This window comes from Rhinatrema bivittatum, chromosome 1 (assembly GCF_901001135.1).
Source record: "Rhinatrema bivittatum chromosome 1, aRhiBiv1.1, whole genome shotgun sequence".
Classification (NCBI taxonomy): domain Eukaryota; kingdom Metazoa; phylum Chordata; class Amphibia; order Gymnophiona; family Rhinatrematidae; genus Rhinatrema; species Rhinatrema bivittatum.
The window spans coordinates 408,811,151-408,827,821 of record NC_042615.1 but is presented as its reverse complement, the minus strand read 5'-3'; the positions used below and the strand labels follow the sequence as shown (position 1 = coordinate 408,827,821).

At 45.8% G+C, this 16,671-nt stretch overlaps 1 protein-coding gene across 1 annotated transcript in view; it reads left to right on the top strand.

Moving 5' to 3' along the window:
• DNAH6 (dynein axonemal heavy chain 6) overlaps positions 1-16,671 on the top strand; it is a 3,261,518-nt gene that overhangs the window by 1,204,318 nt on the left and 2,040,529 nt on the right. The window contains 1 exon segment of the mRNA XM_029602297.1: positions 12,028-12,189. Coding sequence (XP_029458157.1) covers positions 12,028-12,189 — 162 coding nt within the window.

The window sequence follows — 16,671 nt, the reverse complement described above, 5'->3', positions numbered from 1 at the left end:
TTGCATCGTAGATCAACGTTTTATGCTTGAACATTTATAATACTGGGAGCTGAGATGCAGGGACATTACCATTTTAGAAAAGCTTTCTAAATGGTGGGTGGACACCCCCAGCACCGACATTCTTATCCACTTTTTGAACGTCTGTTAGCTTCTTAAAGGACACTCTATCCATGTTCACTGGTGATTCTTTTTTGGCACCATTAAAGCCTGCCTTTATCCCAGGACAAGCAGGACGCTACTCCTCACATATGGGTGACGTCACTGACGGAGCCCTATTGCGGGAAAAACTTTCTGTCAAAGTTTCTAGAAACTTTTGACTGGCCCTGTGAGGCCACTGAGCATGCCCAGCATGCCATGATATTCTCTGCCACAGGGGTCTCTCTCTAGTCTTCATTTTTCTGCGCTGCTGCAAGCATCACTGATTAGGAGCCTTGTGAGTTTTTCCTCACAATATATTTGACTGAAAAGTCATCAAATTCTCAAACTTTTTTCCTCCCATATGGGATCTCTCTCAGTTTTTCACCGGCCGGTGAGTAAACTCAGTCTCGTTTTTACTTTTAGTAAAAACTTTTCTCATTCCAGTTTTTTTCCATTTTCATCGATGGCTGTCGGTAGAAAATGGATTCCGGTTTTAAAAAATGTCCGGTTTGTAATAGAACAATGTCTATAACAGATCCACACCGCGAGTGTGTTGTCTGTTTTGGAGACAAACACGATGTTTCACCCTCAATGTGCAGAGATGACTCCCCAAGCACTATCAGTACCAAGTGCTACCATTCGGCCTGGCATCTGCTCCATGAGTCTTCACCAAGTGCCTCGTAGGAGTAGCAGCCTTCCTCAGGACTTAAGTTGTTCACATCTACCCCTATCTAGACGATTGGTTGATCAGGGCTCCCACTCAGCAAGCTGATCTGTCGTCCCTACGTCTTACTTTACACACTGATTTCGCTAGGATTTCTCGTCAACTATGCAAAATCCTGCTTAGTCCCATCTCAAACTTCTCCTTCATAGGGGCAGACTTGGACACCTTAAAGGCAAAGGCATTTCTGCCTCGACAGCGAGCTCTCACTCTCATTTCTCTCACACAGCAGCTACAGTCTCAGCACCGCATGACTGCACGCCACTTCCTCATCCCACTGGGACACATGGCGTCCTCAGTATAGGTTACCCCAATGGCCCACTTAGCCATGAGAGTCATGCAGTGGACTGTACGGTCACAATGGACTCAGTCCGTCCAACCTCTATCGACCACTTCCACATCACCGACTCACTTCGTCAGTCTTTAGCTTAATGGCAAAATGAGATCAATCTCCTTCAAGGCCTGCCCTTCCAGGCTCCAGACCCTCAAATAATTCTCAGCACCAATGCTTCCAACCTCGGCTGGGGAGCCCATGTTGCCGACTTGCAGACACAAGGAACTTGGTCTCCAGAGGAAGCCAAACACCAAATCAATTTCCTGGAGCTGCAAGCAATCAGATATGCTCTCAGGGTGTTTCAGGATCACCTTTTCAATCAGGTCATCCTGATTCAGACGGACAACCAGGTGGCCATGTGGTACATCAACAAACAGGGAGGGACGGGCTTCTACCTACTGTGTCAGGAAGCTGCGCAGATATGGGCGGAGGCCCTCTCCCATTCGATGTACCTCAAGGCCATCTACTTGCCGGGAGTGGACAATGTGTTGGCGGACAAGCTAAGTCACGCTTTCCATCCGCACGAGTGGTCCCTCAACCCCCCAGTAGCGGACTCAATATTCCAGCGTTGGAGTTATCCTCGCACAGACCTCTTTGCGTTACCTCAAAACCACAAAGTAGAGAACTTTTGCTCTCTCACTCGCAACCAACACTCACAGCCAAGAAATGTGTTCTCCCTCTCATGGGCAACTGGTCTCCTATATGCATTCCCTCCACTTCCACTTATATCAAAGACTCTCATGAAATTACGTCAGGACAAGGGATGCATGATCCTGATAGCACCTCATTGGCCTCTCCAAGTGTGGTTTCCAATACTTCAGGATCTCTCCATTCGCAGGCACATTCCCTTGCGAAAGGACCCGCTTCTGATCACTCAGAACAACGGGTGCCTACGCCACCCCAATCTTCAAGCTTTGTCCCTGACGGCCTGGATGTTGAGAGGTTAATTCTTCAGCCACTTAACCTTTCGGAGCCAGTTTTCTGTGTCCTGATTGCTTCACGGAAGCCTTCAACGAGAAAATCTTACCTTTACAAATGGAGCAAATTTAAATTATGGTGGTCTGCTCAATCCCTTGATCCTTTTACCTGTTCCACCATGAAGTTTCTGGACTATCTCTGGCACCTGTCAGAATCAGGTCTTAAAACTTCGTCCATTAGAATGCATGTCAGTGCGGTAGCTGCCTTCCATAAAGGTGTCGGGGATGTTCCTATTTCAGTACAACCCCTAGTAACACGTTTTCTGAAGGGCTTGCTTCATCTCAAGCCTCCACTTTTCCCTCCGGCCCCTTCTTGGGACCTCAATCTGGTTTTGGGTCGGCTCATGAAACCAACTTTTGAGACTCTCCAATCCTGTGATCTTCGCTATCTCACATGGAAAGTGATTTTTCTTTTAGCAATCACATCTACTCGCAGAGTTAGTGAGTTACAGGCCCTAATTACCTATCCGCCTTACACTAAACCTCTGCAGGACCAGGCAATACTCCGCACTCACCCTAAGTTCTTACCTAAGGTAGTATCGGAGTTTCACATTAATCAATCCATTATACTACCTACCTTCTTTCCCAGGCCCCACTCCAATCCAGGAGAACAGGCTCTGCATACCCTTGACTGTAAACGTGCTCTAGCATTCTATCTAGACCATACAGCTGCCCACTGGAAATTCACTCTATTGTTTGTCTCTTTCCATTCTATCAAATTGGGGCAGCCTGTGGGTAAGAAGACTCTCTCTCCTGGTTAGCGGACTGCATATCCTTTTGCTATCAGCAAACAGGCATTCCGCTTTAAGACCGTGTTAAAGCACACTCTGTGAGGGCCATGCCGCTTCCTGACATTTGCAGGGCTGCCACCTGGAGTTCTCTCCATACCTTCGCAGCCCACTATTGCTTGGACAAAGCCGGAAGACAAAATTCCATCTTCGGCCAGTCTGTCCTGCGTAACCTATTTCCAACGTGACGTACCAACACCCTTCCGCCTGCCCGGTGGGGTTCAGGATACCCTCTACCAAATTCCACCCCAGTTGTTGTGCCTGTTGCATGCCTTTGGGTACATTTAGTGTATGCTCGGACATCCTCAGCTCGATACTCATCCATATGTGAGGACTACCATCCTGCTTGTCCTGCGAGAAAGCAAATGTTGCTTACCTGTAACAGGTGTTCTCACAGGACAGCAGGATGTTAGTCCTCACGAAAGCTGCCCACCGCCGCGCGGTGTTGGGTTCGTAGCGTTTTGTTGTTTTATTTTTCGGCACTACCTGTAGCGTTCAAATAAGACTTAAGGGGGTCCCCTGCTGGCTGCAGGGTTAGTGCAATGCTGGGCATGCCCATTAGGGGCCAGTCAAAGTTCTGGAAACTTTGACAGAAGTGTTCCGTGATTGGGCTCCATCCTCTGATGTCACCCATATGTGAGGACTAACATCCTGCTGCCCTGTGAGAACACCTGTTACAGGTAAGCAACATTTGCTTTAATAGTCAGTAAGGCAGCAAATAAACAGATGTTAGACTGTATTTTTAAATAGTCATTCGGTAAGGCAGCTAGTAAGCAGAAGTTAGAGTGTTTGTATATTAAAAGCAAAAAAAAACAAAACAAAAAAAGTAGCCAGAAGCTAGAAATAAGCTGGGGCAGTGTATATCTAAGTAAAAAGATTGAAAAGTTCAGTTCAGTTACTCACCTTGGAAAGCTGTTAAGGTAGTGTGATTTGGTTTGATTAATCAATTGATTTATCAATTGATTTGTTAATCAAGAGAGCAGTGAGTTGCTCTGGCTGACTAACTGAAGTTAGACTATTAGCATTTCCCAACCCTCCCACCCCTCTACCACTCACCCCTAGCTCATCCTTTAATTTATAGGCAGGAGCCACTTTAAAAAAAAAGAAAAATCAAACAAAAAGAATAAACACCTTATTGAGAATTTGATCATTCCCCTGTAGGCCACTACCAGACATATTGTGAATTCACTAATATATTTAAAGGACATTAATTAGACACATTCCTGCTCCCATAGCAACCTAAATCTTAAGTAGGAACTGAACAAATTTGAGATGAAGGCAGCTGTCCAGCAGCAAGAGGGGGGCTTCCCAGTCTTTTGCATCGATAGTCACATGTAAGATTTTTTACCCATTGGTGAGAAATTGTACATGTGCATATGATGCAAAGAACACCTGGCTCTGAGAGAACAAGTCCGATCTCTGGAGGCTAGAGTGGCAGACGTGGAGGAGCTGAGGCAAACAGAAAGGTATATAGATGAGACCTTCAGGGACATAGGAATCAAGTCCCAACTTCAGACTGGCAGCCCTGGTGCTGCCTTGGAGGAAGAAGGTCTCATGATTGGAAAGCATAAACCTGGTGCAGCAGGAAAGGATTCTGTACCAAGGACCTGCTCTCCAGGTGGTGCATTGGCCTTTCGCACCGAGGATATCTCTCCCCAAGGCCTACTGCCCAGGAAGGAAGGGTTAGGTCAGCCGTCATAGTTGGTGATTCGATTATTAGGAATGTAGACAGCTGGGTGGCTGGTGGGCGTGAGGATCGCCTGGTAACATACCTACCTGGTGCGAAGGTGGCGGACCTCACAAATTACCTAGATAGAATTTTAGACAGTCCTGGGGAGGAGCCTGCTGTCGTGGTACATGTGGGCACCAACGACATAGGTAAATGTGGAGTGGAGGCTCTGGAAGCCAAATTTAGGCTCTTACGTAGACAGCTTAAAAATCCAGAACCTCCAGAGTAGCATTCTCTGAAATGTCCCCTGTTCCATGCGCAGGTTCCCAGAGGCAGGCAGAGCTCTGGAGTCTCAATGCGTGGATGAGACGGTGCAAGGAAGAGGAATTCAGTTTTGTAAGGAACTGGGGAACCTTTTGGGGAAGGGGGGGTCTCTTCCAAAGGGATGGGCTCCACCTTAACCAGGGTGGACCAGACTGTTGGCGCTAACCTTTAAAAAGGAGATAGAGCAGCTTTTAAACTAGAACAAAAGGGAAAGCCGACAGTCGCTCAGCAGCGCATGGTTCGGAGAGAGGTATCTTCAAAGGATACTAATGATGCATTAGAATTAGTGCACCCTGACAGTGAGGTTCCAATAATAAGAAAAGTAGTCCAAGTAGCTGTAACTAAAATCTAACTTATCCTTATCAATTAAAAAGCAGAATGAAAATACAAACAAAAAACATACTTTGAAATGTTTGTATGCTAATGAGTCTAAGAAGTAAGATGGGAGAATTAGAATGTATAGCAGTGAATGATGACATAGACTTAATTGGCATCTCAGAGACATGGTGGAAGGAGGACAACCATGGTGGAAGGAGGACAGTGCTATAACGGGGTACAAATTATATCGCAATGACAGAGAGGAGCACCCGGGAGGCGGTGTAGCGCTTTATGTTCGGGATTGCATAGAGACCAACAGGATAAACATCCTGCATGAGACTAAATGCACATCTGAATCTTTATGGGTAGAAATCCCTTGTGTGTCGGGGAAGACTATAGTGATAGGTGTATACTACTGTCCACCTGGTCAAGATGGTGAGATGGACAGTGAAATGCTAAGAGAAATTAGGGAAGCTAACCAAATTGGTAGTGTGGTAATAATGGGAGACTTCAATTACCCCAATTTTGACTGGGTAAATGTATCATCGGGACATGCTAGAGATATAAAGTTCCTGGATGGAATAAATGACATTTTTATGGAGCAATTGGTTCAGGAACCGACAAGAGAGGGAGCAATTTAAGATCCAATTCCCGGTGGAACAAAGGATTTGGTGAGAGAGGTAACAGTGTAAACATTGTAAACCGGCATGATGTGAAACCTTTTCGCGAATGCCAGTATAGAAAAACACTAAATAAATAAATAAATAAATAAAAGTGGTGGGGCTGCTTGGCAATAGTGATCGTGATATGATCAAATTTGAATTAATGACTGGAAGGGGGGCAGTAAGCAAATCCACGACTCTCGTGCTAAACTTTCAAAAGGGAAACTTTGATAAAATGTGAAAAATAGAAAAAAACTGAAAGGAGCAGCTACGAAGGTAAAACGTGTGCAAGAGGCATGGACATTGTTAAAAAAAAACAAAAAAACATCATAGAAGCACAGTCCAGATGTATTCCAAACATTATGAAAGGTGGAAAGAAGGCGAAAAAATTACCGACATGGTTAAAACAAGAGGTGAAAGAAGCTATTTTAGCCAAAAGATCTTCATTCAAAAATTGGAAGAAGGATCCAACAGAAGAAAGTACGATAATGCATAAGCGTTGGCAAGTTAAATGTAAGACATTTATTAGACAGGCTAAGAGAGAATTTGAAAAGAAGTTGGCCGTAGAAGCAAAAACTTACAGTAAAAAACTTTTTAAAATATATGTGAAGCAGAAAGCCTGAGAGGGAGTCATTTGGACCGTTAGATGATCGAGGGGTTAAACGGGCACTTAGAGAAGATAAGGCGCAGAAAGATTAAATGATTTCTTTGCTTTGGTGTTTACTGAAGAGGATGTTGGGGAGATCCCTGTACCGGAGAAGGTTTTCATGTTTAATGATTAAGATGGACTGAACCAAATCCCGGTGAACCTAGAAGATGTGATAGGCCTGATTGACAAATTGAAGAGTAGTAAATAACTTGGACCAGATGGTATACATCCCAGAGTTCTGAAGGAACTGAAAAATGAAATTTCAGACCTATTAGTAAACATTTGTAACCTATCATTAAAATCACTCATTGTACCTGAAGGCTGGAGGATAGCAAATGTAACCCCAATAATTAAAAAGGGCTCCAGGGGCAATCCTGGAAACTACAGACTGGTTAGCCTGACTTCAGTGCCATGAAAAATAGTGGAAAGTGTTCTAACTATCAAAATCACAGAACATGTAGAAAGACATGGTTTAATGGAACAAAGTCAGCATGGCTTTACCCAAACCAAGTCTTCCTCACAAATCTGCTTCACTTTTTTGAAGGAGTTAATAAACATGTGGATAAAGGTGAACCGGTAGATGTAGTGTACTTGGATTTTCAAAAGGCGTTTGACAAAGTTCCTCATGAGAGGCTTCTAGGAAAATTAAAGAGTCATTGGATAGGTGGCGATTTCCTTTCGTGGATTACAAACTGGCTAAAAGACAGGAAGTAGAGAGTAGGATTAAATGGACAATTTACTCAATGGAAGGGAATGGGCAGTAGAGTGCCTCAGGGATCTGTATTGGGACCCTTAACTTTTCAATATATTTATAAATGATCTGGAAAGAAATACGACGAGTGAGGTAATCAAATTTGCAGATGAAACAAAATTGTTCAGAGTAGTTAAATCACAAGCAGATTGTGATAAATTGTAGGAAGAACTTGTGAGACTGGAAAATTGGGCATCAAAATGGCAGATGAAATTTTATGTGGATAGTGCAAGGTGATGCATATAGAGAAAAATAACTCATGCTATAGTTACACATTGTTAGGTTCCATATTAGGTGCTACCACCCAAGAAAGAGATCTAGGCATCATAGTGGATAAAACATTGAAATTTTCAGTTCAGTGTGCTGCAGCAGTCAAAAAAGCAAACAGAATGTTGGGAATTATTAGAAAGGGAATGGTGAATAAAACGGAAATGTCATAATGCCTCTGTATCGCTCCATGGTGAGACCGGTCCTTGAATACCATGTACAGATATAGTCGCCGCATCTCAAAAAAGATATAGCTGCGATGGAGAAGGTACAGATAAGGGCGACCAAAATGATAAGGGGAATGGAAAAGCTCCCCTAAGAGGAAAGACTAAAGAGGTTAGGACTTTTCACCTTGGACAAGAGAATGCTAAGGGGGGATATGATAGAGGTGTTTAAAATCATGAGAGGTCTAGAATGGGTAGATGTGAATCGGTTATTTACTCTTTCAGATAATAGAAAGACTAGGGGGCATTCCATGAAGTTATCATGTGGCACATTTAAAACTAATCGAAGAAAGTTCTTTTTCACTCAACGCACAATTAAACTCTGGAATTTGTTGCCAGAGAATGTGGTTAGTGCAGTTAGTGTATCTGTGTTTAAAAAAGGATTGGATAAGTTCTTGGAGGAAAAGTCCATTACCTGCTATTAATTAAGTTGACTTAGAAAATAGTCACTGCTATTTCTAGCAACAGTAACATGGAATAGACTTAGTTTTTGGGTACTTGCCAGGTTCTTATGGCCTGGATTGGCCACTGTTGGAAACAGGATGCTGGGCTTGATCTGACCAGGTATGGCATGTTCTTTTGTTCTTATGTTCTTAACCTTCATGGAAAATACTCATCAATGACCCTTCAGCGAATATCCGAGCCTTGCATTGTGTTGTCCATTTCTGCAGCTGGTTGTACAGGTGGATCTGGGGGCAAATTTTCAGGGATCTCCACTTCCATGCCAAAGTGCAACGTGAGGTTATGTTGCATGCAGCAGGCCATAATATTGCATGCAACCTTTTCAGGACTGTATTTTAGGATACCACCTGACTGATGCAAGCATCTGAATCATCCTTTTAGCATGCCAAATGTCCGTTCAATGACAGACCTAGTGCTGGTATGTGCCTCTTTGTACCATCTTTCTGCCACGCTGTGCGGGGCCAGGAGCGGAGTCTGCAACCACGGCTTACAGCCATAGTCAGCATCACCAAATCAAAGGTAATAAATGTTGCATCTTTGACACTGACAAAACAACACCAGGAAACACATATATAAACAATAGTATCAAAATCCTTTAGGATAAAGCAATTAACTATAATTGTGCATTACTCCTTGCCACCTGGTTCTCTATCAAGACTACGGTTACCTACTGTTACTTACCGAGCAACCAGCTATCACCGTATTTCCCTTTGGGAGAATCGGTTCCAAGTGAGGAATGAGTAAGGATGTAGGAATCATGGCAGCTCCCCAGAAATCTCAAAACTACATTCAGGATCCGTTGACGGGCATCACATACCACCTGCACATTCATCGAGTGGAATGACTTCTGATTGCGGAATGCAGTCTCCTGTTCTGAGATGGGGGTAAGTGCAATATGGGTGCAGTCTATTGCTCCCAATATATTGGGCATCCCAGCTATGTCAAAGAATCCACGCTGGATCTCCTGCAGTTGCACTGGGTTTACCGGGAAATAAATTTAGTCGCATACACTTCATCATAGCCCTCAAGACTTGTCCAAAGAGCCACAAGACTGAGAACTGATTCATCCCGCAAACCAGATCGTATTCTGGAAACTTCCTGTCACAAAAAAATGCAAGGCACACAAGTTTTGCCAGCCCTGGGACAGCATTGTTGCGAGAGGCGATGGGATCTATATCATTGCGCAGGTTTTGGTACAGGGTCTCAATTGCTCTAGAGCTGAGACAGTATCTTTTCACCCCTTCAGACTCAGGTAATCCTAGGAGAGTTGTGCGTGGCCAAATAACACTCTGCCTGCAGGGACTTTGGATGGCTCTGGGCTGCACCTGGAAACATAATAACGTAAGGAACATAAGACAGTAAGGACAAAGGGTCACAGCAAGGGTCCATCAGGTGTTTTTCTATCAGTTAGACCAACCACATCCTCAGCTTAGAAAAGAACAGTTGCAAACTGTTGGAAACAGATCTGGAACTAAAGGACTGTAGGGTTATTTAAAGATGCAAAATTAATGAACGTTTAACTGTAAAACGTCGATGTCACCGATGTCCAACCCCAGGGTATCCTAATGGCCCAAAAACTGGATGTGAATTCAACAGATTTAAATGAAAACAAAACAAAAGAGTTATTTCCCAACCCCTGCCTGCTCCGCATGATCTGCATGATCTTCCAGTCTTCTGTTGTTGGCAGGGTTATTTGATATTGCTCATGTAGTTGCCCTAATACTTCCTCACAGATGCAAGAAAAAGGTCAACTAGACAAGGAAATAAATAGTATCCATTACAGAAACAGAAAACCCCAGAAACCGCCAGCTATCAGCGCAATAACGTCAGTGTAAAACAGGCGCAAAATTTCAAGCGCAAAAAAACTCGCAAAAGACGCACAAAATTTCAGCACGTGTTATTGCATCGGGTATTAATACCTAATTGGCACATTTAACTAAGATTTGCATGCCATTTGCGTTATTCCCTATGCACAGATTTTCTGCATGCATTAAGGACACATAAAACCAGATATTGCATACGTGTTCCCTCTGCGTTTGAAAAATGTGCATTCAACCGCACATTCTCACCCACGCTAAGCCAAACGCCCCGTACTGCATCGGCCCCATAGCCTGTCAAAAATTAGAGGGAACATTGCCAGTGTACTAGGGTTTGGTTGAGGAAGTGAGGTTAGAGTTTGCTGGGATTGGACTAGGGAGGGAAGTCAGAGCGTGCTGGGGTTCAACTAGTGAGAGGAGAAAGGGGGAAGACTCTGCTGGGGGGCTGGGGAAGGTAATGGATGTGCTAGGATGGGCTAAGAAGAAGGGAAGGAAGTGCTGGACAGAGATGAGGAGGGTAGGAGTGCTGAGTTTGGATTGGGGAGGAGGACAGTAAATAATAGGGATGTGAATCGTTTTTTGACGATTTAAAATATTGTCCGATATATTTTAAATCGTCAAAAATCGTTAGAAGTGCGATACAATAGGGATTCCCCCAATTTATCGTCAAAAATCGTAAATCGGGGGAAGGGGGAGGGTGGAAAAACCGGCACACTAAAACAACCCTAAAACCCACCCCGACCCTTTAAAATAAATCCCCCACCCTCCCGAACCCCCCCAAAATGCCTTAAATTACCTGGGGTCCAGAGCGGGGGTCCCGGTGTGATCCTTTACTCTCGGGCCTGCGGTGCGTTGTAGAAATGGCGCCGGCGCTACCTTTGCCCTGACAGGGCAAAGGTAGCGCCGGCGCCATTTTGTTTTTTGTCCCCCGACGTCAGGAGCGTAGGAGATCGCTCCCGGACCCCCGCTGGACCCCCAGGGACTTTTGGCCAGCTTGGGGGGCCTCCTGACCCCCACAAGACTTGCCAAAAGTCCAGCGGGGGTCCGGGAGCGACCTCCTGCACTCGAATCGTTTTGCCGTACAAAATGGCGCCGGCCGTATGGCAACACGATTCGACTGCAGGAGGTCGTTCCGGACCCCCGCTGGACTTTTGGCAAGTCTTGTGGGGGTCAGGAGCCCCCCCCCAAGCTGGCCAAAAGTCCCTGGGGGTCCAGCGGGGGTCCGGGAACGACCTCCTGCAGTCGAATCGTGTTGCCGTACGGCCGGCGCCATTTTTGCGCAAAATTGCGCCGGCCGTACGGCAAAACGATTCGAGTGCAGGAGGTCGCTCCTGGACCCCCGCTGGACTTTTGGCAAGTCTTGTGGGGGTCAGGAGGCCCCCCCAAGCTGGCCAAAAGTCCCTGGGGGTCCAGCGGGGGTCCGGGAGCGATCTCCTACGCTCCTGACGTCAGGGGACAAAAAACAAAATGGCGCCGGCGCTACCTTTGACCTGGGCAAAGGTAGCGCCGGCGCCATTTCTACAACGCACCACAGGCCTGAGAGTAAAAGATCACACCGGGACCCCCGCTCTGGACCCCAGGTAATTTAAGGCATTTTGGGGGGGTTCGGGAGGGTGGGGGATTTATTTTAAAGGGTCGGGGTGGGTTTTAGGGATGTTTTAGTGTGCCGGTTTTCCCGCCCTCCCCCGATTTACGATTTACACGATATTTACAAAAACAAAACCGCGACGATCTGATTCCCTCCCCCCCCCAGCCGAAATCGATCATTAAGACTATCGATCACACGATTCACATCTCTAGTAAATAAGGATCTCTGGAATTTCAATGGGTTTTAGCTATTATATTGTAATATTCTATCAAAATATTTTAATAGTTTTTTCAAAATTCTATTATTAAAATACAACAATTATGTATTGGTATCTGCAGGATAGATGCTACCTTTGCCTCATGGGAGCTTTGCAACTTGATTTAGGTGGAGCCCCTGCTGGACCAGCTGGCACCGGCAAAACAGAAACTACTAAAGATCTTGCAAAAGCACTTGCTATCCAGTGTGTTGTGTTCAACTGCTCAGAAGGCTTGGATTACAAGGTATTAATGGAGATATGAAACATTACTAAACTATTATGACAAATAACCATTAAAAGCTACATATTTTTGGCTACTGAATACATTTTAAATTTATTTTTTGACATTGTAATTGTTTATGTTCTGTAATGGTTTATTATTCTATATTTTATTGTTTTTGTACATAAGATATTATCTAATATATTTATTGTATGCCTCCTGGAGTTCAAACTGGATATAGTTAACATAAAAATCTCTGGAACTAAATAAATAAATGTTAATATAAAGACAGAATGAAAAAGAAAAACATCTATGTGGGGTGAATCTTCAAAGGAGTTACACATTAGCATATATAAGTAGTTTGTACTCATGCACATTCAATTTTATAAATATAAATAATAAGGGGCAGATTTTAAAAGCCCTACGTGCACCGGGCCTATTTTAAAAAGGCCCGGCGGTGCGCGTAAAACCCCGGAATGCGTGTATGTCCCTGGGCTTGAAAAAAGAGGCGGGAAGGGGCGGATGCGGGGTCAGAGGCTCCTGGCACAGCGGCCATTTTCTGCTGTGTCAGACATTGTGTGCCAACAATCGTCCGGCGCGCACAACTTGCGCCTGCCCAGAGACAGGCGCAAAAGGTTAGATAATAATTTTGGAGGAGGTTAGAGTAGGTCTGGGGGGGGAAAAGGTTAGGGGAAGGGATGGGAAGGTTATATTACGGGGAAGGGAAGTTCCCTTCCAGGCCGCTCCCTTGAGCCCGCTGACAGCCACGGGTTCGGAAACTGGATGGCGGCAAAATTGGGCGTCCGGTTTTTAACCCGCAAGCCACGGGCCTATTTCAATTTATTTTTTTTTTTACTTTTTTTAACTTTCGGGACCTCCGACTTAATATCGCCATGATATTAAGTCTGAGGGTGCACAGAAAAGCAGTTTTTACTGCTTTTCTGTGCACTTTCCCAGTGCCGGCAGAAATTAGCGCCTACCTTTGGGTAGGCGCTAATTTCTGAAAGCAAAATGTGCGGCTTGGCTGCACATTTTGCTTTCTGAATCGCGCAGGAATACCTAATAGGGCCATCAACATGCATTTGCATGTTGCGGGCGCTATTAGGTTCGGGGGGTTGGACGCGCGTTTTCGACGCGCTATTACCCCTTACTGAATAAGGGGTAAAGCTAGCGCGTCCAAAACGTGCGTCCAATCGCGGGTTAACAGTGCGCTCCACCGGAGCACACTGTACTGTATCGGCCTGATAATGATCTATCAGCTTTTCATGAACTCGTATATGGGGGTCATTCTGAAGCAAGTACAGGAGGTGGCAAATCAACTTCCATGGAAGCAAGACTCCCTCCAAACACTGGTTACCAAGGGTCTAGAGTGTAATCGACTTATGAAGTTTTCAAGGCATAATCGAGATAGGATTGTACAGAATCACCTGGCTGCATGCCTCTATCTCCATCCAGAGATGAAGGAATGACTCGCTGATGGGCCATATTCTGCGAAGAATATTTTCAGAGACTGTGTTAAGGATGTGATGAAACAGATACCTGATCTCTGTCTCATTCCCCTCTTCTAGGAGGTATCCAAGTTCAGGGCAGAGGATGCACTTCTGCCCAAGAAGGAATTATTCTCTGTTACCTCGTTCCCACACTCTGCAGCTCCTCACAACTTTCCAAGGCAGCAGAGGGCACCTGAGTCCCAGATGACATCCCAGTCAACGCCTGGGATGAGATTTTGACTGGATCGCAGAGAGCATAACCAGGATCTAAGAATCCATGCTAGAGGACTTTCCGGTCAGGGGCAGGCTGCTTTTTAAAGAGAATTGGTGGCCTAGTACAACCTCAGCATTGTCTGGAAAGGGTACAAATTAAACCTATTGGGTGTCCCACCAAATCGCCCACTGAATCCGTCTTGGGGGCCACAAAAAGCATCAGGAAATATTGCTCACATAGCTCTTCTCTCTTAATGGCCAGGAGAGTTGAGCCTGTTCCATTCCAAGTACTTCCTGATTCCAAAAGTAATAGGGGGACTCCATCCCATCCTAGACCTAAGGGCCTTAAACAAGTACAAAAAAAAAGAGAAAAATTCAAGATGGTCTCCTTTCTACAAAATGGGGACTGGATATGCTCTCTCAATCTAAAGGATGCCTATACTCACATCAAGATATTCCCCGGTCACTTGAAGTATCTTAGATCCACCTCCAATACCACATTCTTCCTTTTGTAATTGTGCTTGCCCTGCATATCTTCATGAAATACTTAGCTGTGGTGGTGGTGGTGCACCAATACAGGCTGGGGGTGCATGTTTTCTCTCTCTGGTTGATTGGCTGGTGAAAAGCACATCTTAGGCAGGAGCCGAGGTGTCCATGCTCATTATCATCTGGGTGTTGGAGTTACTATGGTTTCTCATCAACTACCCAGTCTCACCTCAGCTCATATTTCAGTTGGAATTTATTGGAGCTCTGCCAGAGCCTTCCTCCTGCAGCAATGGGTCACCACTCTGAGGGGCATAGTGGAAGAGATCCAAAAGAGTCATCAGGCAACAGCTTAGGACATTGAAGTTGTTGGTCACATGGCTGTAACTATTCATTTTACTCATGGCATGTCTGTACATGAGAAGAGTCAAATGGACCGTGAGGTCACAGTAGCTACAAGCCACTCAGGACCTTTGGGACTGCATCACGTCGCCACTCCGGGTCTCTCTGTCCTGATGGCAAGACAATTCCAATCTGGTTTGGGGTGTTTCCTTCCAAATTTTCCAATTTAAATCATCCTAATCATAGATGAGTCCAAAGTGAGTTGTGGGATTTGTAACTGGGTTTGCACCCAAGCACTCTGTCTACCCGGGAACATCATTACCAGATAAACTTCCTGGAGCTCTGGGTGATTTGGTATGCTCTATGGGCTTTCAGAGATCAGCTGAACAACAAAGTTGTCATGGTCCAGATTCAGTTGCTTCCAGAGACTTTCTTTTTTATTAATTGTAAGGAGAATTATTTCTGAAAATTGATAAGAAGATACAGAAACATCTTGGAAAACGGGAACCATTCAACCAAACTAAAGTTAAGTAGTTGAGAATTTGTTGCGCCAGGAAGTGGACCCTTGGCCTAGTGCAGGATTGGTAGGCTTCCTGGTTGGACACAGAGAGCGCCTGCCACAGGAGGCGGAGCACAAGAGGAGACAGAGGCTAGCTGGAGCTTCACCTATAGCAACCCGGGGTTCCCTCAGGTTGAGCCCTTTGTTACCCGGGCCGCCTGGTCTTAAGTGGGCCTCGCAGGATCTCCTTGAAAGAAAGTTCAGAGGTGTGCCCACCACGATCAAGGGTGCGCAGTCAATGTTCAGGCTAGAAGTCCATGGTGCTAGAGAAGGCCAGAATAGAGTCTCTGAATGTATGGCAAGGATCAGCTAAAGCAGGGGTCAATACCAGTGGTCAGTCCGAGGATCGAAAGCCAAAGCAGGGGTCAGGTTCCAGGCGGCAGTCAGACATGTTCAGTGGTCAGGCAGAGGTCAGTTCCAGGCAGCGTGCAAACGTGATCGATGAAACAGGCAAAGGTCAAATCCAGGCGTCGATCAACGTAGTCAAGAACAGGCAGAGGTCAGTACCGAGAAGACAGTCAGAAGGTACTACCTGGGGAGACAAAGGAATAGAAGGATGCAGGAACAGAATGGAAGGACGCTGGAATGCTGGAACAGAAGGACGCTGCAACAGGACTGGAACAAGACTGGAAAAAGGCTGAAACAGACACTGGAATCACAGAGGCAAATAGAAATCACAGTGTGATCGACTCGATTCCCAATGCAAGGAAGAGCAGGCAGGCACTTCCTTTTAAGCAGCGTTCAATCAGGGCACGCTGCGGATCTGGGATCCACCCCTGGACCTTTAAGGATCCGGGTGGTCCACGCGCGTGTCCCTAGGGGCGGGGCCGACACCACGGAGGACGCTGAGCACCTCCTTGAGTCCTGGCTGGAGGTGGAAGACCCAGCGACCACCGCTGCGGGACGACAAGGCCTGGCTGAGCTCACTGCTGAAGCAGGAGAGGACGACCCAAGGCCCATGGGAGTCTTGGTGAGGTGAGTAGGCTCGGACGTGGGCTGTGCGCAGACGGGACACGCAATATTATACCCCCCTTCTAAGCCTCCCCCTCCTCGGGCGAGGCTTGTCTGGGTGCGTCCTATGGGATCTCCGAAGGAGCTCTTTATCGAGGATGTTTTGTGAGAGTTCCCAGGAGTTTTCTTCCGTCCCATACCCTTCCCAGGCAAGAAGATATTCCCAGCGGCCTTGAGAAGGCCAGGAGAGCATGAGCGGTTTTAATAAGGAGACATGAAAGGTATTGTGGATACCCATGGATCGTGGCAACTGGAGTTGATAGGATACAGCTCCGACATGGCGGAGGATTGGGAATGGTCCAATATACTTCGGTGCTAGGCTATGGGAAGGTAGGCACAGTATGTTGTTTTTAGCACTCAACCATACCTTCTGGCCGGGTAGGAATAGTGGGGCTGCCTGCCGATGAG